Source organism: Coregonus lavaretus, assembly GCF_964263955.1.
Source record: "Coregonus lavaretus genome assembly, chromosome: 16".
Classification (NCBI taxonomy): Eukaryota; Metazoa; Chordata; class Actinopteri; order Salmoniformes; family Salmonidae; genus Coregonus; species Coregonus lavaretus.
The window spans coordinates 21,504,668-21,530,188 of NC_140003.1; the positions used below are offsets into that span (position 1 = coordinate 21,504,668).

Here is a 25,521-nt window from a genome sequence, read left to right on the forward strand (position 1 = left end):
AAGATGGTAGTGAGGAGCAGGGGTCCGGTGGCGGTCCACCTGTCGTCGATACCTGGAGGTGGTCTTGAGAAGAGCGGCCCGGGCTCTCTTCCAGGTACGGCGACAGCTACGGACGAACATCTGGGAAGAAGGTATGCTGACCTCTTGCTCCGGGAAGAGCGGGGGCTGATTCCCAGGGAACACTTAAAAGGCGAGAGACCAGTAGCAGAAGAGGGAAGGGTGTTGCGGGCATATTCCACCCACACGAGTTGCTGGCTCCTGGTGGTGGGATTGGTGGAGACGAGGCAACAAAGAGTTGTCTCCAGGTCCTGACTGGCTCGCTCCGACTGGCCGTTAGACTGGGGATGAAAACCAGAGGACAGGCTGGCCGACGACCCAATGAGGGTGCAGAACGCCTTCCAGAACCGGGATGAGAACTGTGGACCGTCATCGGAGACCATGTTGACCGGAAGTCCATGGATCCGGAAGACGTGCTGCACCATGAGCTGGGCCGTCTCCTTAGCTGAGGGAAACTTAGGAAGGGGGATAAAATGGGTGGCTTCGGAAAACCTATTCACCACCGTAAGGATGGTGGTGTTGCCCTCTGACGGAGGGAGACCCGTGACGAAGTCCAAGGATATATGGGACCAGGGGCTGTGAGGAACAGGGAGTGGTTGAAGGAGGCCAGCCGGAGCTTGCCGCGGAGTGTTGTTCTGCGCACACACAGTGTAGGTGGCAATGAACGCGGAGACATCAAGAACCATGGTGGGCCACCAAAAATGTTGTCGGACGAAAGCCAAGGTCCGATGGGAGCCAGGATGACAGGTGAGTCTTGAGGACTGGAGCACGGGCAGAGTCCGGGACAAACATCAGGGGATCACTGCGCCTGGCGGACCAGACGCTCTATTCTGCAGATGATAGCAGCCGCTAGACAGGAAGTAGGGAGGATGGTCTCAGGGTCCGATGGTGTAGTAGCGGGGCTGTACAGATGTGAGAGTTCGTCAGGCTTCACATTCTTGGACCCCGGGCGGTAGGAGATAGTGAAATGGAAACGAGTGAATAACAGGGCCCATCTCGCCTGCCTGGAGTTGAGGCGCTTGGCGGTGTGGAGATATTCCAGGTTCTTGTGGTCGGTCCACACCAAGAATGGGTGTTCCGCCCCTTCTAACCAGTGCCTCCACTCCTCCAACGGCATCTTGACTGCGAGTAATTCTCGATATCCTACGTCATAGTTCCTCTCAGCAGGGTTAAGACGATGGGAAACGAAGGCGCAGGGATGCAGCTTCTGGTCCTGGGCAGAACGCTGGGAAAGGACAGCTCCCACTCTGACGTCCGAAGCGTCATCCTCCACCCCAAACTGACGGGATGGGTCAAGATGGATTAGGATGGGAGCTGAAGTGAATCGCTGCTTGAGGTCTGAGAAAGCCTGGTCAGCTGCTGGAGACCATATGAACGGAACCTTGGGAGAGGTGAGTGCAGAGAGGGGGGAAGCAAGGGTGCTGTAACCCCAGATGAAACAACGGTAGAAATTAGCAAACCCCAGGAAACGTTACATCTGCACTCTGGATGTGGGTTGAGGCCAATCCACCACCGCTCTCACTTTGTCAGGGTCCATCTGAATATTCCCTGCAGCGATGACTTATCCTAGGAAGGAGATGGTGGAGCGATGGAACTCACATTTCTCTGCCTTCATGAAAAGCTGGTTCTCCAGGAGACGCTGGAGAACCTGTTCGACATGGAGAACGTGCTCTTGAGCTGACTGGGAATAAATGAGGATGTCGTCGAGGTAGACAAACACAAATCGGTTCAACATGTCACGGAGCACATAATTGACCAGGGCCTGGAACACTGCTGGAGCGTTGGTCAGTCCGAACGGCATCACCAGGTTCTCGTAGTGCTGGTCATGTTGAATACTGTCTTCCACTTGTCACCTTCCCGTATCCGAACAAGATGGTAGGCGTTCTGAAGGTCCAATTTGGTGAAGATGACCGCACCCTGGAGAGACTCGAAAGCTGAGGAGTTGAGTGGTAGCGGGCAATGGTTTTTAACCATAGTGTCATTAAGACCCCGGTAGTCGATACACAGACGCTGGGTCTTGTTCTTCTTCTCCACAAAGAAGAACCCTGCACCGGCAGGGGAGGCAGATGGACGCATAATCCCTGCAACAAGAGAGTCCTCAACGTACCCTTCATTGCATTTGGTCTCAGGACCCGACATGGAATAAAATTGCCCCCGAGGCATTGCAGTTCCCTGGAGAAGGTTGATTGCGCAGTCGTAGGGCCGATTCGGAGGAAGAGATGTGGTGCGGGCCTTGCTGAAAGCCTCCCACAGGGCCTGGTACTCAGCGGGAACGGCGGAGAGGTCTGATGCTTCTTCCGAGCCCACAGGAACACGTCCCGGGGCAGGCTGCATCGACTTCAGGCAATGGGCATGGAAAAACGACTCCAACCTATGATGGAACCCGTAGCCCAGTCGATTAGGGGGTTGTGCCTCTGGATCCATGAAAACCCCAAAACCATGGGTACATGAGGAGACTCCAGGAGCAGAAACTGCATAGCCTCACTGTGGTTGCCTGACACTCGTAGGTTGATAGGAACCGTATTGTGAGTCTCCCGGCAGGTTCCAGATTCTCCAGCGTAGCACTCCGGAGGAGGTAAGCAATGTACTCGGGACACTGGGGTAGGCTGGGAAGAAGCGCCACTGGTGGCAGGGTTGCTGAGAGTCTGGGGGGTTACTGTTGTGGCTTGCTGCCTAGTTGGGAATCTGCGGAATTGCTCCAGCAATGTATTGAAGACATGGTCATGGCGTTCTGCCAGGGTATGGAGTCCCTCCATAAGAGGGTCTTATACACTCTTGACACGCTTGTGCTTTGTACCATACCGATAAGGATCCAAGGAGGGGAGCTTTTGAGCTACAGCTCTCTGTAGCTAATGCCTGCGGACAACTTCAGTGGTAGGAGAGAAAGTACATAGTATAGGTCTATCAAAAGCTTTCAGCATTGGATTGTCTATCAAAAACATTTAAGCTATGCATGTATTATTACGTTTATCATGCTAAACCTGCCTCATATAACCATTTTTCATTCTAAAGTTTCAGGAATGAAACCGTATCAAAACCCATACAATTTTATGGGCCTCCTGAGTGGCGCAGCGGAATAAGGCACTGCATCGCAGTGCTTAAGGCATCACTACAGACCCGGGTTCGATCCCAGGCTGTGTCACAACCGGCCTTGACCGGGAGTCCCATAGGGCGGCACACAATTGGCCTAGCGTAGTCCGGTTAGGTGAGGGTTTGGCCAGGGGGGCTTTACTGTGATCAGTGTTAGTTGCTGGTTGAAAATACATTCTACACAGGACCTTTTAATCAGCGGGTTTGAATGGGCGGAAGTTTCGGTTTTCCATCGTGACGTCACCATGCAGTAAATTGGTTAATAGACCAAATAACAAAGAGTTCCAAAACTATCTGCCAATAACAGCTATTTATCAGTTTTCCCCTTCCCACTCAGACCACTCCCAGACAGTCCTAGCTAAATTCTTGCTTGAGAACTAGTTTTTTGCAAAAAAGTTATTTTGGTCCATTTTAATGGAAATCTATTAAAGAAAGGTACTTAATTGTTACCCAGAAATGATTTGATATTGATTTTTAAAAAGCTGCATTGTGCCTTTAAAGCTAAAGACTTTCACAAAATTCAATAATGAACCTTAATGAACCTTAAGTGCTATGCACTTAACTTTACCATACTGTCCCATATGTTTTTAATGAATCACTCTATAGGTCTGGTGATGTAACAAACAAACTGCTTCCTGTAACACCAGTATAGATCATGTTACGTAACATTGTTCCTAGTTTGAGTTTATTCTATTTCAATTCTAGTTCAAATCTTCCCTTTTCACCATGTTGTGTTTTTCTTAGATTTAACTGAACAAGAGAGAGGAAATTGTGCAAGCTGCTGTTTCAATGTCAGAATATGCTGTGCTCCTTCACTTTGTCTGGAGTTGTTTCTCAGATATTGGTGGAACCAGAGTTGAATGTCAGTATATGGACCACATTATGGTTATTCAGTGGTGGATCCTGTTATGCATATCAGGGCATTCTGCTGAGGGTGAGTTCAGTTTTTACTGTATGTATTTCATCATCATTATTTTGTTGCTCTGAATATTTTGTTTAAAACTCTACATGCAGAATATTTCATTCAAAACCCAAATATCTGGGACAAGCAATTTAAATGTATACTGTATTAAAGGATTACATGATGGACAATATAGACAGTTTCTACGACTATCAGAGGGAAACTGGTATACGGATGAGACTTTGAAAACCTATTCTCTAATTTGAATTGGTTGTCCTTGATTTTGAAAACAAATAAGGGGCTTTAAACCAGATTCACAATAAATAATCTGTACATTTTGTAACTGTTATGGGGTGAATTGAAACTGTTATTTGACCAGATCTGTGTCTCATTGTCCACACACAGTGATGAAGAGGAGCGTCTTCTTTTTCTCTGGTCAGACAGAGAGTGTGCATCTATCTGTGTCAGACCTGGTTCAACAGTCTGTGTCAGACCTGGTTCAACCTCACTGGTCAGAGTTCAGCTGGGAGTGGACCTCACATGATGGGAGATATTCAGATATTCGAATAACCAGAGCAATATCCTCTATGCTAGTGGTCAGTCCACCTTTCACAGAGTACTTTTCCCGCAGCAATGACTATGATGTAACAGTGAAGCCGAAGTTTGAATGTGCAGGGGTGTTTTTGTTTGTAAGAACAAATGTCCCATTGGCTCAGATTGAGATCTTCGCCACAAAAGGTACGTAAATACTGTGTCTGTTTAGTCAGACAAGCCATTGTGAATCTTCCATAATGACAAAATAGCTTCTAGTGATGAAATAGTTTCGAAAGTCAGCTTCCGGCATTACCCTAATTTCTTCACCGATAGTACGTTTATATTGTAATCATTTTTAAATTGCATGTTTTTTTCAGTCACACCTTCCTTTTGGCCTTCATTTCGTCTGGGTTCTGATGTGAGTATTAGTTGCGAGGTGTCCAGCCTACCAGAAGGGGCCACACTGCAGTGGGAAAGAGAGGGAGATCCCACTTCTAACACCACGATGTTCTACAACAACACTGCCCACATGGTCATCCACACTGTTGATCAGGACAGTCAGGGGACATACTACTGCACTTTTAAACAGAATGGAACACTGTTATATAGTGTTTCTAATGCTGTCAGAACTGAGGAAGGTACAACATGTGTTCTTATCTAACTGAAATATCAAAACCTTTATGTGAAACATGAATGTTGTCCTCTTGATCAGTAGTCATTGACAATCAATAATGTTGGTCTCATATTAAATGGTTAAACGGTGATCACATTTGTTACATTTACAATAAGACTTAGGATTTAAATGAAATCAAACCTTCCCCTCTGACTGAACACTGCTATGGTTTTCTCCACAGTTTCGTCCGATGCCACTCTCACAATGTACAGAGAGAGCGCCAACAGCTCTCTGGTGACACTGCTTTGTAAGACATCAGATGGGTACACCCATGCATCATGGTCCTGGACACCACTATCTACAGCTAAAGAGGTTCACGTTGTGACAACTGCAATGTACGGATCCAATGACACGTTTAATGAGAGATTTTCATCCGGGGACTTCAATAGATACTACTTCCGTCTCTACATCTCACCGGTGAAGTTCGAAGATGGTGGGAAGTTCAACTGCTATTTTGAAAACCTCCTAGTTGCCTCTATTAATGTGGTAACCATAAAGGGTGAGCATTATCATTTTAAATATCCAAGATGCATTTTTCAGAATAAACTACTTTTACTTATATTTGAGAGAAGAGATTAAAGATCCCCAATGATTTTCAGTCTCTGCAGTGCCCCCTAGTGGATCCCCCAGGAATCATCAGGTGGTCCTGAGGTGTGAGGTGTCGGAGGTGAGCGGTGACCCTGTGACCCTGGCTTGGCTGAGGATGGAGGGGAGCAGGGGGCTGCTGGTCAAACAGGACGTCCTGACAGAGACTCGTCTCAACCGCACGCTCCGTGTGACCCTGCCCAGCCTCCGTAGGGACCAGCTGCACTGGCAGTGTGTTGTGTTCACAGAGGGCATCCTCAGAGCAACAGCCTCCCTGACTCTCACACTACCTACACTGACAACAATGTCTTCAATGACAGGTAACAACCTGTTATGATAGGCTCTCTTCAATTTGACCCAATCTGTTCCAACCTATCTCAATCCAAACTAATTATGCCGCACTGGACCTCTGCTTTCCAATGGCATAAGCCTACTGTAACAAAATAAATAGGTTACCATGCTTGAGAGGTTGCCATGTGTAATATAATCTAACAGAAGTCTCTGTTTCTTAGGGATGGGCACCGAGACAGTGGTCAGAGGGGTGATTACAATGGCTGCCACCCTAGGAGTTTTCGGATTTCTCGGGTTCTACTGTCGTAGACCAAACGGTAAGGAGACACTTCCTCTTGGATAGACTCTCCATAAAAAAGGAATCCAACCCAATCCCAAAGGAATGGGACATTGAGGCACCATCTAAAATGACTGTGTTAGACAGTACTTATCTTTCTCTTTCATTTGGGACCGAGGCAGAGCTAGCCTTCATATGGGACATGGATCCATCTCCACATTAAAGTGCTTTTAAAGTCTCCAAACATATGAACAACTTTTTTGATTTTGTAGTGAACTACAACTTAAATTAACATTATGAAGTAACATACATGATAGTCTTTCATAAGTACTGAGTGGAAAACTAGTGAATTAGTGTGTGTAAAGGACATCATTGCATACTCTTCTGGTTGATGTGTTGGTGTGTCTTCCATCCAGGTACCCAGACACAGAGACAAAGGAAGGAACCTGCTCAACTGGAGGAGACTAGTGTATAGCCTTGTTGCTAGCCTATGGCCTGTGGCAGTGTTAAAATATAGCTTTGCCACCCATGTCTGTAGTAACCAGTGATGTCTTTCACACTGAATTACCACATGACACACTGTGTTCGGTCAAAAGGTCAGGCAATGGAAACTTCAACAGTGTTAAAATAATGTGTTAACCACCAACATCCTTCCCCTCAAAGACTAATATTGAAAACATGACCATGTTATGATACTGTAAGCATCTTTCCTAAACACCTAAATAATTTACACTGAGTGTACAAAACATTAGGAACACCTGCTCTTTCAATTACAGACTGACCAGGTGAATCCAGTTGAAAGATATGATCCCTTATTGATGTCACTTGTTAAATCCACTTCAATCAGTGTAGATGAAGGGGAGGAGACAGGTTAAATAAGGATTTTTAAACCTTGAGACATGTATTGTGTGTGTGTGTGCCATTCAGAGGGTGAATGGGCAAGACAAAATATTTAAGTGCCATTGAACGGGGGTATGGTAGTAGGTACCAGGCGCACCGGTTTGTGTCAAGAACTGCAACTCTGCTGGGGTTTTCACGCTCAACAGTTTCCCATGTGTATCAAGACTGGTCCACCACCCAAAGGACATCCAGCCAACTTGACACAACTGTGGGAAGCTTTGGAATCAACATGGGCCAGCATCCCTGTGGAACGCTTTCGACACCTTGTAGAGTCCATTGCTCGATGAATTGAGGCTGTTCTTAATGTTTTTACACTCAGTGTATATTATTTAGTTAATCTTAGAAATGTAAGTTTCCATTCATCCTCAGTCTGTAATGTTTGTTCACAATAAATAGTGATGTTAATACTAGCTTGGCAACAGTGTCTCAGCTTATTTTACCATCTAATTTTCCTGTATTAGGAAAGCTGTTAGTAATAGAGAACTTTAAAGGGTCTGTTGCAAGAGACTGGTCATAATGTAGAAAGTTCCTGTTTTTTGTTTTGAAAGCCTTTGGTTGCATTTAGACACCATGGTCTTTGGAATTCCCCATAATTCACCAACTGTTATTTGCTTCAAAAGGAACATTTTACATTTAGATTTAAGTCATTTAGCAGACGCTCTTATCCAGAGCGACTTACAAATTGGTGCATGTCATGCTTCCATATTAATTATAATATCTGTAACATGCTTTTAATAATACTACTTCTATTATTTTAATTGCACAGCATTTACATTATATTTTGCTACATTTTGCTAAACTGTGACATGTTTGACCATTGTTTTGATCCCATTGATGCCTATAATGATGGTTGAGTGTCAGGCGACTTTTGATCATTTAACCCTTAATCCTACTCCTTAATCCCTGCCTGCTACATACAGTATAGGGTGGATACAAGTAAAGTGAGATTTTATGAAGTACTATATCCTCAGATGCGCAGTCATTTTAAATTGCATCACATCTGTAGTGTTTGAACTTCTTCTTTTCTTCAGTTCCTGAACATATTTATCAGGATGTCAGTAATGATATGAGTTGGCTACTGAGTAGAGAGTAGGGGAACAGAACAGCAAGATACAGCAACATGGGGGAGTGCAGAGGCTCTATGGGTGTAACGTTGTTGTGGATCATGCTGTGGATATCTAGATACTGTCAAGGACTCTCAGCTGAACGTGAGTAATGTGTTTCTGGTTGAATTATTTGTCATAAAATACTCACCTTTTAAAGAGGCAATCTGCAGTTGTTACATCCATTTTGAGACCTTTAAATTATGATATACACCAGCATAGCCACGGGAAGTAGTTTGAGGGTGGGGTGCTGTACATTTTGTTGCCAATGGGGGAGTGGGGGAGGGGCTGAGCATGTTTTGTCAAGGGGGTTGCAGACGGATATATACTCTAATACAGGACTATTAAAGGCCGTGGGGGGGCATTGATTTTGTTAGTCAGTCTCACTCAGATATCACATTAAAAACTGCAAACATTTATCTTCACCTTATGGCAAAATGTGTAGAATTGCAAGAAATTCGTTTTAAAAAATCAGCATTTTCTCTGTGACCCATGGCAAAATGTGTAGAATTGTACGAAATTAACCCAACTAAAAAAAACATCTCTCTGCTGTCAAGAGGGGGGCTGCTAAAATGTTTTGTTCACTATGTGGTGGGGGGTGGAGGGGTATGCACATGTAGCTATGCAGACTCGTGAGCAACTGCGGCCCCTCATGATGAGTTCAGAGTTTTTGTGGCCACCACCCCATCAAAGTTGCCCATCCTTGATATACACCCATTGATTCTTGAAGAATATAACTGCCTTATGAGCTTAGTTCAACTGTTGTACTCCATCAGAATCCCATTATATAAGCTGTAAACAATGTAAATGTAAACAAAAAATGTATAAATATCTCCAGGCCCGTCCCTTAGCTGTTTACCAAATCAGTAGCAGGTTAACTGCTTTGTTGTTGTTCTAACAGCAGATTGCCCCTTTAAAGCATGACATACAAGTAGGATGAAGCTATTGAGGAGTCATCTGAGAAAGAGAGCGAGATAAAATTTGAGATTTGAACAGTGAATAATATTAATATAAAGATATTTTGCAGCTTTTTATCCTATCGTTTTGAATATCTTCCCTCCACAGAATTGTCAAAGAAGATATTTTTCCTTGAGGAGACCAGTAACAGAGTCACTCTCCCAGTTTCCCCTGCAGTTCCAAAAGGGACAGCGCACCAATGGATATGGACCTCACATGATGGCAGACACTCAAACACTTCAGTAGCCCAAATCACTTCACCCATGAATAGAAAGCCTTCATCGAACAGACAGGATCCTATCTCACAAGGAACCGGATATGATCTTTCCATCCAAACAATATTTGAAAATGCTGGAGAGTTTGTGTTCATGCAAACCAAACCAGCTTTAGCAGTACTGGCAAGATTTGAGGTGTTTAGTTTTGTGTCTAAAGGTATGTTGGACATGTTCAATTTCTCAATGGGTATCATTTCAATCATTTTTAAATATCAATGTATATCGCCTTGTCAATATCAGAATAAGAGCCAAAATGTTGCTGTTGTAATCATTTCATTATTGATTATCAAGCATTTTAGATTTGGAAAAATGTAAACCGCTGATTTCCACTTTTTCCCTCGTTTTATCTTCTTTTATCAAATTGAAGTAAAGTAATGGATATCTCCTTTTTGCAGTGACACCAATTGATCGTGTTAATCAAGTGTATCTTGGTTCTGATGTTAGTGTGCGTTGCGAGGTGTCCAGCCTACCAGAAGGGGCCACACTGCAGTGGGAAAGAGAGGGAGATCCCACTTCTAACACCACGCTGTTCTACAACAACACTGCCCACATGGTCATCCACACTGTTGATCACAATTACCAGGGAAGATCCAACTGCAATTTCAGACTGAATGGAGAATTGTTGTTTACTGTTGATACTAAACTGAATGTGCAAACAAGTAAGATTTATTAACATTAATGTAATATATTAATACATGAATTGACCAAATAATTTGTTCAGGATTAAATATTCAGGAATATTGTCCTCAATAATACAAAGAAAAGAGTGCACTATACAGGCAAACAATTATCATCAGCATTTTCCCTTTAATGTTTTTTGTTTATTTTTTCCAGACACATATAGTAGACCATTAATACATTTGTTTCGAGAGAGCAGCAACAGCAGTGAGGTGAAGCTGATCTGCAGGTCTATCTCCACATACTACCGCAGAGCCGAATGGACCGTGACCAAATCAACAACATCTGTTACTTTGACTTCATATAATACAGTGTCATTGGACAAGGTCGGAAGAGACCGATTCTCATCTCCTCCGTTCAACGGATATGATTTCCCACTGCATGTCTCACCAGTGACATTTGAGGATGGTGGAATGTTCACATGTTTCTTTGATGGCCATAAATTCGGCTCGGTTAAACTCACAACCATTCGAGGTAACTTTGCTTTTGTCTTTTAACAATGAGAGAGCAGACACTCTGTTCACGTACACTGTTGGTTACTATGACAACCATACACTTTTCATTTAATCATTGAATTATTCAGCTGTTCAGTACATTGTTACAGTATACTGCTCTTTCAGAGGTCAAAGTATAGTACAGGACTATTTTCTGTTCTTTATCTTAGTATCTGAATCTGGAGGGCCCCCTGGTGGCCAGCCGGTTGTGCTGAGGTGTGAGGTGTCGGAGGTGAGCGGTGACCCTGTGACCCTGGCCTGGATGAGGATGGAGGGGAGCAGGGGGCTGCTGGTCAAACAGGACATCCTGACAGAGAGTCACCCCAACAGGACGCTCAGTGTGACCCTGCCCAGCCTCTGCAGAGACCAGCTGCACTGGCAGTGTGTTGTGTTCACAGAGGGCATGCTCAGAGCGACAGCCTCCCTGACCCTCACACTCCCCACAAACACACCAATGTCTTCAATGACAGGTAACAACTTGTTTTGCTGCACTGGCAGTCTGTGGTGTTCACAGGGGGCATGCTCAGAGCAAGCATTCCCCTCAGATTCAGTGATTCTGCTGGAAGATCATGGTTACCAGGGTTCATTACATCAACATCGTCTATGATAGGTAACACACGTCTGTAGATTACATTAAATCCCTCCATCTGAATGATTTGGAATCTATTAAAGATTCAGTTAGAGGACATCATCATAAACAACATACAGTACATCATACAAGTAACCAAATCAATGTCTTTGGATTACCCTTGGGCCCCTGTTAATTTAAACTGTGATGAATTTAGAGTCTTAGCAAATGTAGTCTGCTGTATAGTAAGTACTCAGGTATCTCATATCCCAGCATGTTCTCTCTCATACTCTTTGTTCATGTCTTTTTGGTTACCACAGATGACAACCATCTGCAGACTGTGATCATTGTGGCCTGTACTGCTATGGTTGTTACTGGGGTCCTGGTTGGTGCTCTGGTGTTCTACCTGAAGAGGAAGAAGACAGGTAAAATACACTGATAATGACCACTATTGCTGATCAAACTTGTCGGATTGCTACATCTTAAATTTAGGCCTATGTCAACAATTGTGTGGAAACGTTTTTGCTACGATCTCTTTTTTCAAAGCTGTGACGACCCTAACACTGACCCAGAAGAATGACCCAGTCTACGGTAACATCACAGATCCACAAAGAGACCAAGGTATACCCTTCTTCACTTTGGGTGTAATATGATGTACAATACAGATATAGATATAGATATGGCAGTGGAGGCTCCTCAGAGGAGGAAGGGGAGGACCATCCTACTCAGTGAATTTCATTTTTCTTAAAATAGTGAAACATTAGAAAAGTTATCCTTTTTAGATAAAACGATACTAAATATATTCTCATCACCAAATAACTGATTAAAACACACTGTTTTGCAATGAAGGTCTACAGTAGCCTCAACAGCACTCTTTAAGGTAGCACCATGGTGTAGCCAGAGGACAGCTATTTTACATTGACTTGAATTCAAAACCTAGGAGGCTCATGGTTCTCAACCCCTTCCATAGACTTACACAGTAATTATGACGACTTCCGGAGAACGTCCTCCAACCTATCAGAGCTCTTGCAGCATGAACTGATATGTTGTCCATCCAATCAAAGGATCAGATAATTAATCTAGTACTGAAAGCATAAGCTACCGCCAGCTAGCACTGCAGTGCATACAGTGTGAAGAGTTTTTAGAGAAGCAGCAGTGTGTGAGAGAGAGATAGCTATATTTCATTGTATTTTTTTCTTCTAAGTTTACCTTTTACTTACTTAGCTAGCTGATGCAGCTAATTTAGTCTACTCAACAACCTGACTCAAATAAAGAGGAATGCTATGCTATTTATATTAGCTAGCTGGCTAAGGCTATCCAACACTGCAACTCTTCCAACTCAAGGTAAGCTTTCGGTTTAATTAATTTATTGCCACCGGGCCCGCCGGTGTAACTGCTAAACTGCTTGCTGTACACTGTAGGCCTGCTGCATAATTGTAACCAGCCACTCAGATTTTTTACCAGCCAAAAAAATGTTGGGCTAAAATTACACCAACAAAACAGAAAAAAAAGATGAGCATGTTTTGTAATGTATCTAAAACAATAAATGTATTACTAGTAAGAAGTAATGTGGTATATTTTTGTGACCTCAGTCTTTTAACCAAAATATCACAGATGAGACAAAAATGATCACCTGGCCCTTTAAGGGTGGGAGGTTACCATGGAAACGCGACTCCCAGTCACGTTTGTGCCTGTGAGATTGAGAGTCTGACTAGTATCTGCATTGCTTCTCTTCTCTATAAATTGAAACTCAAACATTGAAAAACAAACTAACTTGTGATCAAAACAATGTAAATAGCCAAGAAACACAAGGACAAAGTCTCACTTCAGTATACTTTGGCTTCAAGTAAATTAGACCAACTTTTATGCCTGTGCGCAGCGCTCCTAAAAATGAATCTTTCACTCAGCTCTTCACGTGAGCGCTGCAGGCTATAGAATTCGTAGTTCAATTAATTTACCAGCTATGAAACAAAATGACAGAAATATTTCGAAAACAGTTACTGCAGCATTTATTTTGCTATAAATGTGATCATACTTGACATTTCATTCACAAATACTAATCTACTTTGGCGGGTGTTAATTTTAGGCCCTGATGATTATGACATTAGCTAATATGGTGACAACAATGTTGGTTGTGGAGCAGTCAGTGGTTATGGTATGAAGATTTGGCTTGGAGAGGTTTATTTCGCCTCGTCACAGACAGCTGTTGTGTTGTGCACTGAAGTCCACAAGTGAACGGAAAAAGTGAAGCCAGAAGGAATTATAAACCAGGTAGTTTGGCACCTAGATATGGATTGGCTGAAAGCCGTGATATATTTAAGCAATAAAGCCCAAGGGGGTGTGGTATATGGCCAATATACCCCAGCTAAGAGCTGTTCTTATGCATGACGCAACGCAGAGTGCTAGGACACAGCCCTTAGCAGTGGTATTGCCGTGGAAATTCTACACATGGACACGCAAAGTCAAACTTAAATGAATCATTGTTTATTAACAGTTAACTGGAGAGGTTCCAACAAACTTGATGCACAATAGTGAACTTCTGTCAGGAGCTCTCTCGGGGCAGTCCCAATATTTATATATTTCTTAATTCCATTATTTTACTTTTAGATTTGTGTTTATTGTTGTGAATTGTTAGATATTACTGCACTGTTGGTGCTAGAAACACAAGCATTTCGCTACACCCGCAATAACATCTGCTAAATACAGTATGATTTGATAGGTTGGAGGACATCCTCCAGAAGGTGGAGAAGGACAAATTCAGACAGCTGATGTTTTGAAAGCGCTGCAAAATCTGGACCCCTACAAATCAGCTGGGCTAGACAATCTGGACCCTTTCTTTCTAAAACTAGCCGCCGAAATTGTCGCAACCCCTATTACTAGTCTGTTCAACCTCTCTTTCATAACGTCTGAGATCCCCAGAGATTGGAAAGCTGCCGCGGTCATCCCCCTCTTCAAAGGGGGTGACACTCTAGATCCAAACTGCTACAGACCTATATCCATCCTGCCCTGCCTTTCGAAAGTATTCGAAAGCCAAGTTAACAAACAGATCATCGACCATTTCGAATACCACCGTACCTTCTCCGCTATGCAATCCGGTTTCCGAGCTGGTCACGGGTGCACTTCAGCCACGCTCAAGGTCCTAAACGATATTATAACCGCGATTGATAATAGACAGTACTGTGCAGCCGTCTTCATCGACCTGGCCAAGGCTTTCGACTCTGTCAACCACCGCATTCTTATTGGCAGACTAAATAGCCTTGGTTTCTCAAATGACTGCCTCGCCTGGTTCACCAACTACTTCTCAGATAGAGTTCAGTGTGTCAAATCGGAGGGCCTGTTGTCTGGACCTATGGCAGTCTCTATGGGGGTGCCACAGGGTTCAATTCTTGGGCCGACACTTTTCTCCGTGTATATCAATGATGTCGCTCTTGCTGCTGGTGACTCTCAGATTCACCTCTACGCAGACGACACCATTTTGTATACATCTGGCCCTTCATTGGACACTGTGTTAACAAACCTCCAAACGAGCTTCAATGCCATACAACAATCCTTCAGTAGCCTTCAACTGCTCTTAAACACTAGTAAAACTAAATGCTTTTCAATCGAACGCTGCTAGCACCCGCCCACCCGACTAGAATCACCACTCTTGACGGGTCTGACCTAGAGTATGTGGACAACTACAAATATCTAGGTGTCTGGTTAGACTGTAAACTCAACTTCCAGACTCACATAAAGAATCTCCAATCCAAAGTTAAATCTAGAATCGGCTTCCTATTTCGCAACAAAGCCTCCTTCACTCATGCTGCCAAACATGCCCTCGTAAAACTGACTATCCTACCGATCCTTGACTTCGGCGATGTCATTTACAAAATAGCCTCCAACACTCTACTCAGCAAATTGGATGTAGTCTATCACAGTGCCATCCGTTTTGTCTCCAAAGCCCCATACACTACCCACCACTGTGACCTGTACGCTCTTGTTGGCTGGTCCTCACTACATGTTCGTCGTCAAACCCACTGGCTCCAGGCCATCTATAAATCACTGCTAGGCAAATCCCCGCCTTATCTTAGCTCATTGGTCACCATAGCAGCATCCACCCGTAGTCTGCGCTCCAGCAGGTATATCTCACTGGTCATTCCCAAAGCCAACACCTCCTTTGGCCGCCATTCCTTCCAGTTCTCTGCTGCCAATGACTGGAACGAATTGCAAAAATCTCTGAAGCTGGAGACTCTTATCTCCCTCAATAACTTTAAGCATCAGTTGTCAGAGCACCTTACCGATCACTGCACCTGCACACAGCCCATCTGAAATTAGCCCACCCAACTACCTCATCCCTATATTGTTATTTATTTTGCTCTTTTGCACCCCAGTATCTCTATTTGCACATAATCTCTTGCACATCTAGCATTCCAGTGTTAATACTATTGTAATTATTCTGCACTATAGCCTATTTATTGCCTTACCTCCATAACTTGCTACATTTGCACACACTGTATATATATTTTCAGTTGTATTTCTGACTTTATGTTTTTTTTTACCCCATATGTAACTCTGTGTTGTTTTTATTGCACTACTTTGCTTTATCTTGGCCAGGTCGCAGTTGTAAATGAGAACCTGTTCTCAACTGGCTTACCTGGTTAAATAAAGGTGAAAAAAAAAAAAAAAAAAAAAAAAAAAGGTGTCATAATTACTGTGTAAGTCTATGGAAGGGGGTGAGAATCATGAGCCTCCAAGGTTTTGTATTGAAGTCAATGTACCCAGAGGAGGACGGAAGCTAGCTGTCCTGGTGCTACCCTACAGAGTGCTGTTGAGGCTACTGTAGACCTTCATTGCAAAACAGTGTGTTTTATCAATTATTTGGTGACGTGATTATATTTAGTACAGTTTTATCTAAAAAGGATAACTTTTTTAATGTAATTTTTTTAAATGAAATTTACTGAGGAGGATGGTCCTCCCCTTCCTCCTCTGAGGAGCCTCCACTAGTACAGTAAGTAGGAGGTTGAGATGACTTTCAAGATGACATTCCGAATGTTCCACAGTACCAACAGATGTATAGGAAGTTACACTAAAGTCACAACTGTCTGATTAACATTTTGGCTTTTTTTTATACTATCAGAGAGCCAGGGGGGTCAAACAGGGGAAGATGAAAATGAGGAAGTTCATTACTCTGAGTTTGCTTCATGTGAACCCAGGCTTGGTGGTGAGTAATGTGCGTGTGGAAATACAGAATGGTTTGTTGAATGTAACTTGTGTTGATGAAGCGTAACTATTTGCATTTCTTTTCTTTTTTTTCAGATCCCAACAGAGTCACAGCAGGGTCAAATCAGGTAAGAATAGCACTTTAGTCAAATTATCATTTTGTTATATATATATTTGTTTTTAACTGGTGTTCATGTCCATACATACAGGAACGTGCTGTGATCTATTCCCCTCTCAACATATAAGGAAACATGACTTTCAGATGGATAAAATTACCATGTTAAGATTCAGGGATTCTATTCCACATTTTGTCACTTACTTAAGGTGTTTATTAGTCTATTGTGAATTTTCACAGAGAAAATATGATCCCACAATACTGATTATGACGTTTTGTTTAAAACGTATGAGATTTGTTCAATTAGCTTATTATGCTGCTTTTGATTTATGTATATAATGATACGGTAATATATGCTTACTAAAACTGCCATGTAAAGACAGCAGGTAGTGCAATTGGAGGGTAAATTGTAGGAAGGCAATTTTGATCTGAAATATTTTGATGGCTGTAACCTATGCAAATAATACTTTTATACATGTGTAGTCCTTCATGCATGTGCATTTTATATGTAAAGTATTTTCATTCGATTTATGTGTTTAAATAAAAATGGTCTTCGTAATTTGATGTCTACTTATTGTATAGGTGAGTGCAGTTGGATATGTTACCAGAAGATGGCACTGTTGGAAAGAATACAGTACATGAGGCTTGAGAGAGGAATAAAGCATTTATTTCAGCCCTCTCTTCCCTTTTCCTTTGCTATCGCTAGTTCCTTTAGGGATTACAGTGAAAAGGTAGCAATTCAATGCTTTTCTCTCCAACACAAAGGTATGTAGGCCCACTAAATGCAATGAATAGACTGCACATCCAGAAGGAATGTCTTTATGCAGAGACAGGTGCAGAGTAGCACCAAAATCCCTCCTGGTGTGTGTGTGTGTGTGCGTGGGTTGGTGTTTGGGTGGGTGGGTTTTTGTGTGCGTGCGTGTATGCACACACACACACACATGCTCGCTTCTGTGCTTGTGTAAGTGTGTGTGCACATGTGGGAGCTATTGAAAAGATCCAAGGTCTCTTGAAATTAAGGCTTTTATACTTGATTTAGAGAGAAAGAATGGGAAACAAAACATGATTTCAATTCACACTGATACATAACAATGGCTTGTGGAGAAAGTGAAGGTTGCAGGTGTTGAGAGGAGAATGAACCAAGGTGAACACATGTTCTGCCTCTCACCATGCATGGGCTCCTTCACTGCAAACCTCTCCTTTGCAATAAACTATACTGTAGAGCCCATGGTCTATCAGGCTGGAGCATTTTCTTTACTGTCTGTGTTAGGACAATACAAGGTAACAATCATAAAAATAAATCTATTGTGGAAAGAATTATTTGTAGAAAACATGGTTTGCGTGTTGAGAAATTAATTGTATTCATGTTCATTATTTTCACTTGATTTGGTATGAATGCTATCCTCCAATAGGGGGCAAGCCAGTACAGTTTTACAGTTTTTTTGTGCACAGTGTGTCTTTGCAACTCTTTGATCGCCTCACTCACACACACATATATCTATACAAAAACACATGCTAACACACACACATACAGACCTATACATCTGAACATGCACATACAAAAATATACACGCACACACACACACCACAGTATTCTGTATAGGGAAGCATACAGAGGTAGGAGAGTGGATGGAAGAATGCATGTCAGTCTGTCTGTCTCCTGTCACCAGTGCAATGTGTTCTCTATTTAAGGCAATGTTTACCCAGCTCTCACCATGCACAGCTGCCTTACAGATTAGCTGCCAGAGACACTCATACCCTTATGCGCTGTGTCTGCATCTCTGTGTCTCACTCCCACTGATACAAGCCAGGGTGTCCAAGGGACCTAAACCCTCACACACAAACTAAGAAGGGCTGCAGAGGATTGTAGAAATAATACTGTGAACATGCACAAGTATACTATAGAAAAGACCATGGTCCTTACCAGTACACTAAAGCACACTATAAACTTACTGAGATGATGCTGGAAAATGATCAGTAGTGCTGATGAGGAGGGGGTATCTGTGACTGGGAAGGGACTCTTTATGTAACAGTGAACCCACTGCAGATAACCTGGTTTCAATACCCGGTTGGTCAAAGAGTGACAAACGCAACAGCAGTCACCACTGAATGACCGTCCTACCGCTGAGTCTTTCAGCCTGTACAGAACCCTAGCTTCCAGGAACAATGCAGTGAGAGTGTCCCTTCGACCGACATCCCGGAAATGAGGTGTGAGAGTGTGAGTGAAGGAGTTGTTCCGGGTACCGAGCAGGAGAGATCCTTCCCTGCCAACTACCAAGTCATTTAGCTCTGCTGTCTGGAGTGGAGGTGTGGTGACCAAACTCAGCGCCTTGCTGATTTGTGTCTGAGTGCCTAAGGAGAAAGGAACATCATGTTTTACTAGAATTACTCTGGCTGCCGCCCAAACGGTACCCTATTCCCTGTGTAGTGCACAGGGCTCTGATCAAAGGTATTGCACTACATAGGGAATAGGGTGCTCTGGTCAAAGGTATTGCACTACATAGGGAATAGAGTGCTCTGGTCAAAAGTAGTGCACTACATAGGAAATAGGGTTCTCTGGTCAAAAGTAGTGCACTACATAGGGAATAGGGTTCTCTGGACATAAGTAGTGCACTACATAGGGAATAGGGTGCCATTTGGGCGGGCACGCTGAGTCATCGTCAAAGTGATACTGTTGTAAAGGAACTGGGCTATATCTCTTATCTCTGTCTTGCTAATTGCCCCACTGGGATGAAGCTGCTGTGTTCTATTGTATTGTATTGTATGATATCTGTGGGCCAGACAGAATGAGTGTAAACATGGATTACTCATTGGGGGTAGTGGGACACAAAGAGCCTCATACAGTAAAATTAGTGTTATTCTCAAGAAGTTAGTCAAATGTGCCATGGGACATAGAGCATTGTGTTATTATTGTGTTATTATCGTGTTAGCGTTGTGTTATTCTGTATAATTAAGTAAAACCCTGCAATGTGGGCTACTGTTGACAGGACGTCCATCATACTGTGGACACACAGGCTTCGTCCCAAAGGGCACCCTATTCCCTCTATAGTGCACTATTTTTGACCAGATTTGTTAACAGTGAGTTGTTAACCCAGTCAGCTCCATTCTCCATTAGCAGGTGAACTAGGAAGTGTCCGGGTTGATGGCCATGTAGGGGCGAGGAGGGGGACCCTACGGACTCCAACACTGCTGTGAGTGTGAAAATATGGTCCCGCTGTCAGTCTATCTAGTGTTCTCTCCTAGAAATGTCTTTGTTATTCTCTTTCTCTCTGCCTCTTCTTCTTCTCTCTCTCTCTCTCTCTCTCTCTCTCTCTCTCTCTCTCTCTCCCTCTCTCTCATTTTTGTCTCTCTTTCTCTCTCTCTTTCTCTCCCCTATTTTCCTTACGCTCTGTCTCTTTCACAGATACACACACACAATGATACACATCTCTTTCTACAAGAAGTGCAAATCCACTTTCCACATTCAAATTCAGCAAATAGGACACTGATTTTATTTGACGTTATGAGTGTCACAGCCAGTGTAACCAAGACTATGACCATTGAGTGGCTGCATGCTGGTGAGTCATCATTGTACAGTCATTGCCTGTCTTCGCCCCTTTTCACCGTGGTAACTATCAGTCTTTCAGAAACTATCAAACTCAGAAAAATTTCAGAAACTCCCTCATTCTCCCTCTGATGAGTCTGGGTCTGAGCACTTGGACATTACAAAGGTTACCATTCAAGCACTAGCAGATAGGAGGGTTTCACTTGATCTGGGTCACTGCAGTGTTGCCATTGAATCGGACAAAGGATCTCGTCAGTCCAATTTGTGAGTCACTCCAGTCTATCCGTTTCCACTTGTCTTGTTCCAAAGCACTATGTAACCTAGCTACAGTACACTGACTCTGCTCTGAGTAAGCCTCTAGATCTACTGCTGCTCATCTAGCTTCATGGCTTCCATACTACTCCTGATCCTGAGTCAGTATATGTATGGTCTCTGTATTACTGCTCCTTTGTCTCTGTGGCTTCCCATCTCTCTCTATCTTTGCCCCATTTCCTTCGTCGTTCAGCTTCCACATGATATCGGATCACTTATGACAATATGTCAGTTTATTCCTAGGGATTAGGTGAGTCCATAGCCATGGCTACATTTCACTGTGAATAATAACATCTAACATATGACTTATTTAGAATTTCATGCTCCTCTTCCTCAAAATATGGATTTTCCACATTTCTCAATTATGGTTCTAATTTCCCAATTGTGCATGCTTCTGTATATGGGGAATATGAGCTGGGCCAGTGTTACATAAATACACACTGCTTATTGCTGTGTTATCCTGCAATGAGCCTTGTGCTCCAGGAACGATACGATTCCCTGTCCACGTGTGTGATGCAGCTTACCGTTACCGACATCTTGAGAAAAATGCATTTTTAATGTTGCAAGCCGTGCTGCGCTGCATGTGGCAGAAGAAGCGATGTGGCTGTTTGTTGTTAAGTGTTACGGCCTATTATGTGTCATTATGCTTATGTCTCTCTCTTTCCCCATCAATCGGTCTGTGCCTTCCTCTCCTCTCCTCTCCTCTCCTCTCCTCTCCTCTCCTCTCCTCTCCTCTCCTCTCCTCTCCTCTCCTCTCCTCTCCTCTCCTCTCCTCTCCTCTCCTCTCCTCTCCTCTCCTCTCCTCTCCTCTCCTCTCCTTCTTCCTGAGTCCCTAGGGGCCTACAGAGGCCCAACCTCTCATCAATCCACCCCTCTTTCCCCTCCTCCTCCAGGTCCCCCCATCAGCCCGACAGCATAGGGATTGATCATTCCTTTTGTCTCATCCTCCTCTCTCTCTCTCTCTCTCTCTCTCTCTCTCCATCCTCTCATCCATCCTCTCATCTCCCTGTCTCTCTTCCTGACAAATGCCCCCACTCTCATTCTTTCCCTCTGCCCCTGTCTCTCTCTGCCTGTAACTCTCTCTCTCCTTCCATGTCTCAGTATCTTCATCCCTACCCCTCTCTCTCTGCATCCCTCTTTCCCTCCATCATTCTCTCTCCCCCTCTTTCTCCCTGTCTCTCCACCCCCTCTCTTTCTTTCTCTCTTTCTCTCCATCTCTATCTCCTCTCTCTCTCTGTCTCTCTCTGTCTCTTTATCTCCCCATCTCTTTCTCTCTGTATCTCTATATCCTGTTCTCCATAATGGGTTTTCTGTGGCAGTCCAGCCCCTGTTGCTGCTGAAGGGAATAAAGCAGCAGTAGATGTGGTATGTGGAAATGACTGAGAATTGATTTTCTCTGTGACTCGAGCACAGCCAGCTATTAAGCAGGAACAGGATCTCTCATTAACATGAAACTGAGGAAGTTAATGTTGTGATTGCCCAGGGTGAGGAGGCATATGCCAGGGATCCGCTTTCTCTGATTGGAGAACAGAGATGGGGTGTGTGAGTGGGGGGCTGTGGAATGAGTGTGCCGGGGTGTTTTTGTGGGTACAGATGTGTATAAAATAATATAATTTGATTTGGAAATAAAAAGCAGATAGAGAGAGAAAGAGGGAGAGAGGCTTTTATAATTGGCACTGAAACCTAATCTGATAACATTAAGCCCTGATACAACAACACCAACAAACATAATGGCTTTTTGTGAGCTGATTTCCTTACCGTCATCTGAATGACAGGCAATCTCTCCTTTCACTCTGTAGTCTGTCACAACTCAAACGTGGCTTCTCTGTTTAATTAAAACTGACTCATCATTACCATGGATACCATGGTGGAGCTGATGATGAGTCCATGTTATCATCCACTGTCACCAATCCCAGGTGAGCCTGCAAACACACACTTATGCCCCCCCCCCCCCGTTGTCATGTCAACAGAAGTAATGACAACAGTGGACTCGTTGCTCTGGACATAAATGTCTGTCAATGTTTTATGATGGTAGGAAATCAGACCCACCGCAATGGTGGTGATGGTGATGCTTCGCTGGGGGACTAATGTCATCAGAGACAAGCTCCTGTCCTGTGTGTTTATGGCTAGCAGCTCCCACAGGGACCCTGAATAACGCTGTGTGTGTTTGTGTGTGTGTGTGTGAGTGCGTGCGTGCGTGTTTCAGGACCCTCGGTTTGGGACCTGAACAACCAATGACACACATCACATCTCTGGTTAAATACAGCCCTGACCTGGTCTAGCTGCTTATATATTCACAGTGGTGATATAAAACAGATCACATACTGGAATCCAACCCTCTTTCTCATTAGAGCCCCAGACGAGACAGCACCACTACCACCAGAAATGCCCTGTGATAAAATGTTCAGCAGGCAAGCCTTTAGACAACCCCCTCTCTCTTGGACGGACCCGGGAAGGGTGGGAGGAATTGAGGAATGGAGGGAGGGAGGGATGGGATGGGATGGGATGGGGGAGGGAGAGATGGAAGAGAGGGATGGATAGAGGGAGGGATGGGGGGAGGGAGGGATGGGATGGAATGGAGGGGTGCGGTTGATTGGAAGGAGGGGGCTTTTACTTTGTCATCAGTCACTGGGCTGTGCGTGTGGATCAATAAGGCCCATTAGAAGCCTCTGTTCTCTGTGCAATCCCACAGGAAGGCCCTTCGCTCTGCTCTGCTCTGCTCCGCAGCGCTACAGTGTTTAGGCCAAAGGCCCACAACTACACACGCACATGCCCCTGCACACACACAAATGCACACATAAAACCCCAAATTACGCCTCCCGCTCCCACACCCATCCCCACCCTCTCATCCACAGCCACCCATCCCCTCCACCCTCCCCCTCAGCTCCCACCAAATCAATCGTGCTGATCAGCTCCCTGTCACTCCACAGCAGGGGGTGGGGGCCCGACCCACCGACGCAGGTGCCCTTCCGCGTGTGTGATAAATATGTAATGGATTGGCTAAAGAGGAGCGATGCATCACAGGCCCTAAAGTAATGTGCAATTGATGCGATTATCATGGATCATCTCTAGGCAGGGCGGGTGGGTAAGATGCATGGCTCCAGCCGGCCCTCGGAGGATGAGGGGTCTTCACCATTCCTCAAAGCTAAATTAGTAAATATTTTCAAAGACAGTACAGTGGTTTAGAAACTCTGTGATATTATTGCCCTGGACATGAACTGGGGACCGGACAACGTCATTCATTTAGTGGACATGATACGTTTACGGGCATCTTTGAGAGATTCACATTTTACATTGACATTTTAGTCATTTAGCAGAAGCTCTTATCCAGAGCGACTTACAGTTAGTGCATTCATCTTAACCTCTTAAGAATCTTATCCTTTTTTTCAATTTTTGCCTAAAATGACATACCCAAATCGAATGTAAGACAAGGGGTGGCGGTCTGTGTATATTTGTAAACAACAGCTGGTGCACAAAATCAAATACTAAGGAAGTCTCGAGGTTTTGCTCGCCTGAGGTAGAGTATCTTATGATAAGCTGCAGACCACACTATTTACCAAGAGAGTTTTCATCTATATTTTTCATAGCTGTCTATTTACCACCACAAACCAATGCTGGCATTAAGATTGCACTGAATGAGCTGTATAAGGCCATAAATCAACAGGAAAACGCTCATCCAGATGCAGCGCTCCTAGTGGCCGGGGACTTTAATGCAGGGAAACTATAATCCGTTCTACCTAATTTCTACCAGCATGTTAAATGTGCAACCAGAGGAAAAAAAACTCTAGACCACCTTTACTCCACACACAGAGACGCATACAAAGCTCTCCCTCGCCCTCCATTTGGCAAATCTGACCATAACTCTATCCTACTGATTCCTGCTTATAAGCAAAAACTAAAGCAGGAAGCACCAGTGACTCGGTTAATAAAAAAGTGGTCAGATGACACAGATGCTAAGCTACAGGACTGTTTTGCTAGCACAGACTGGAACATGTTCCGGGATTCTTCAGATAGCATTGAGGAGTACACCACATCAGTCACTGGCTTCATCAATAAGTGCATTGATGATGTCGTCCCCACAGTGACCGTACGTACATACCCCAACCAGAAGCCATGGATTACAGGAAACATCCGCACTGAGCTAAAGGGTAGAGCTGCCGCTTTCAAGGAGCGGGACTCTAACCCGGACGCTTATAAGAAATCCCGCTATGCCCTCCGACGAACCATCAAACAGGCAGAGTCAATACAGGACTAAGATTGAATCGTACTACACCGGCTCTGACGCTCGTCGGATGTGGCAGGGCTTGAAAACTATTACAGACTACAAAGGGTAGCACAGCCGCGAGCTTCCCAGTGACACAAGACTTCCAGACGAGCTAAACCACTTCTATGCTCGCTTCGAGGCAAGCAACACTGAAGCATGCATGAGCGCACCAGCTGTTCCGGATGACTATGTGATCACGCTCTCCGTAGCCGATGTGAGTAAGACTTTTAAGCAGGTCAACATTCACAAGGCCGCAGGGCCAGACGGATTACCAGGACGTGTACTCCGAGCATGTGCTGACCAACTGGCAAGTGTCTTCACTGACATTTTCAACATGTCCCTGACTGAGTCTGTAATACCAACATGTTTCAAGCAGACCACCATAGTCCCCGTGCCCAAGGACTCTAAGATAACCTGCCTAAATGACTACCGACCCGTAGCACTGACGTCTGTAGCCATGAAGTGCTTTGAAAGGCTGGTCATGGCTCACATCAACAGCATTATGCCAGAAACCCTAGACCCACTCCAATTTGCATACCGCCCCAACAGATCCACAGATGATGCAATCTCTATTGCACTCCACACTGCCCTTTCCCACCTGGACAAGAGGAACACCTACGTGAGAATGCTATTCATTGACTACAGCTCAGCATTCAACACCATAGTGCCTTCTAAACTCATCACTAAGCTAAGGATCCTGGGAC

At 44.1% G+C, this 25,521-nt stretch overlaps 1 protein-coding gene across 4 annotated transcripts; it reads left to right on the forward strand.

Annotated features, from left to right (window-relative positions):
* The first annotated feature begins 4,595 nt into the window (after window positions 1–4,595).
* Window positions 4,596–17,254, forward strand: LOC311143259 (uncharacterized protein). Of its 4 annotated transcripts, none has more exons than XM_084179073.1 (10): window positions 8,366–8,516; window positions 9,477–9,800; window positions 10,039–10,302; window positions 10,478–10,795; window positions 10,986–11,285; window positions 11,704–11,808; window positions 11,930–12,004; window positions 16,500–16,583; window positions 16,679–16,710; window positions 16,792–17,254. In XM_084179073.1, exons 1-10 carry the CDS (start codon window positions 8,429–8,431, stop codon window positions 16,825–16,827), a joined length of 1,626 nt encoding a protein of 541 aa, XP_084035199.1. In that variant the 5' UTR covers window positions 8,366–8,428; the 3' UTR covers window positions 16,828–17,254. The 4 variants fall into 4 exon arrangements, with proteins under 4 accessions (XP_084035200.1, XP_084035201.1, XP_084035199.1 ...); XM_084179076.1 differs by having other exon boundaries at window positions 8,373–8,516; window positions 10,088–10,302; XM_084179074.1 differs by lacking the exons at window positions 8,366–8,516; window positions 9,477–9,800; window positions 10,039–10,302; window positions 10,478–10,795; window positions 10,986–11,285 and adding exons at window positions 4,596–4,786; window positions 4,960–5,220; window positions 5,437–5,754; window positions 5,855–6,160.
* The last annotated feature ends 8,267 nt before the right edge of the window (window positions 17,255–25,521 follow it).

Excerpts from the sequence above, each read along its gene's own strand:
- LOC311143259 (XM_084179073.1), top strand. The coding sequence starts at position 8,429 with ATGGGGGAGTGCAGAGGCTCTATGGGTGTAACGTTGTTGTGGATCATG. Across the intron at positions 8,517-9,476 it reads TCAAGGACTCTCAGCTGAAC|AATTGTCAAAGAAGATATTT; the intron begins GTGAGTAATGTG and ends TTCCCTCCACAG. Across the intron at positions 16,584-16,678 it reads ATGTGAACCCAGGCTTGGTG|ATCCCAACAGAGTCACAGCA; the intron begins GTGAGTAATGTG and ends CTTTTTTTTCAG.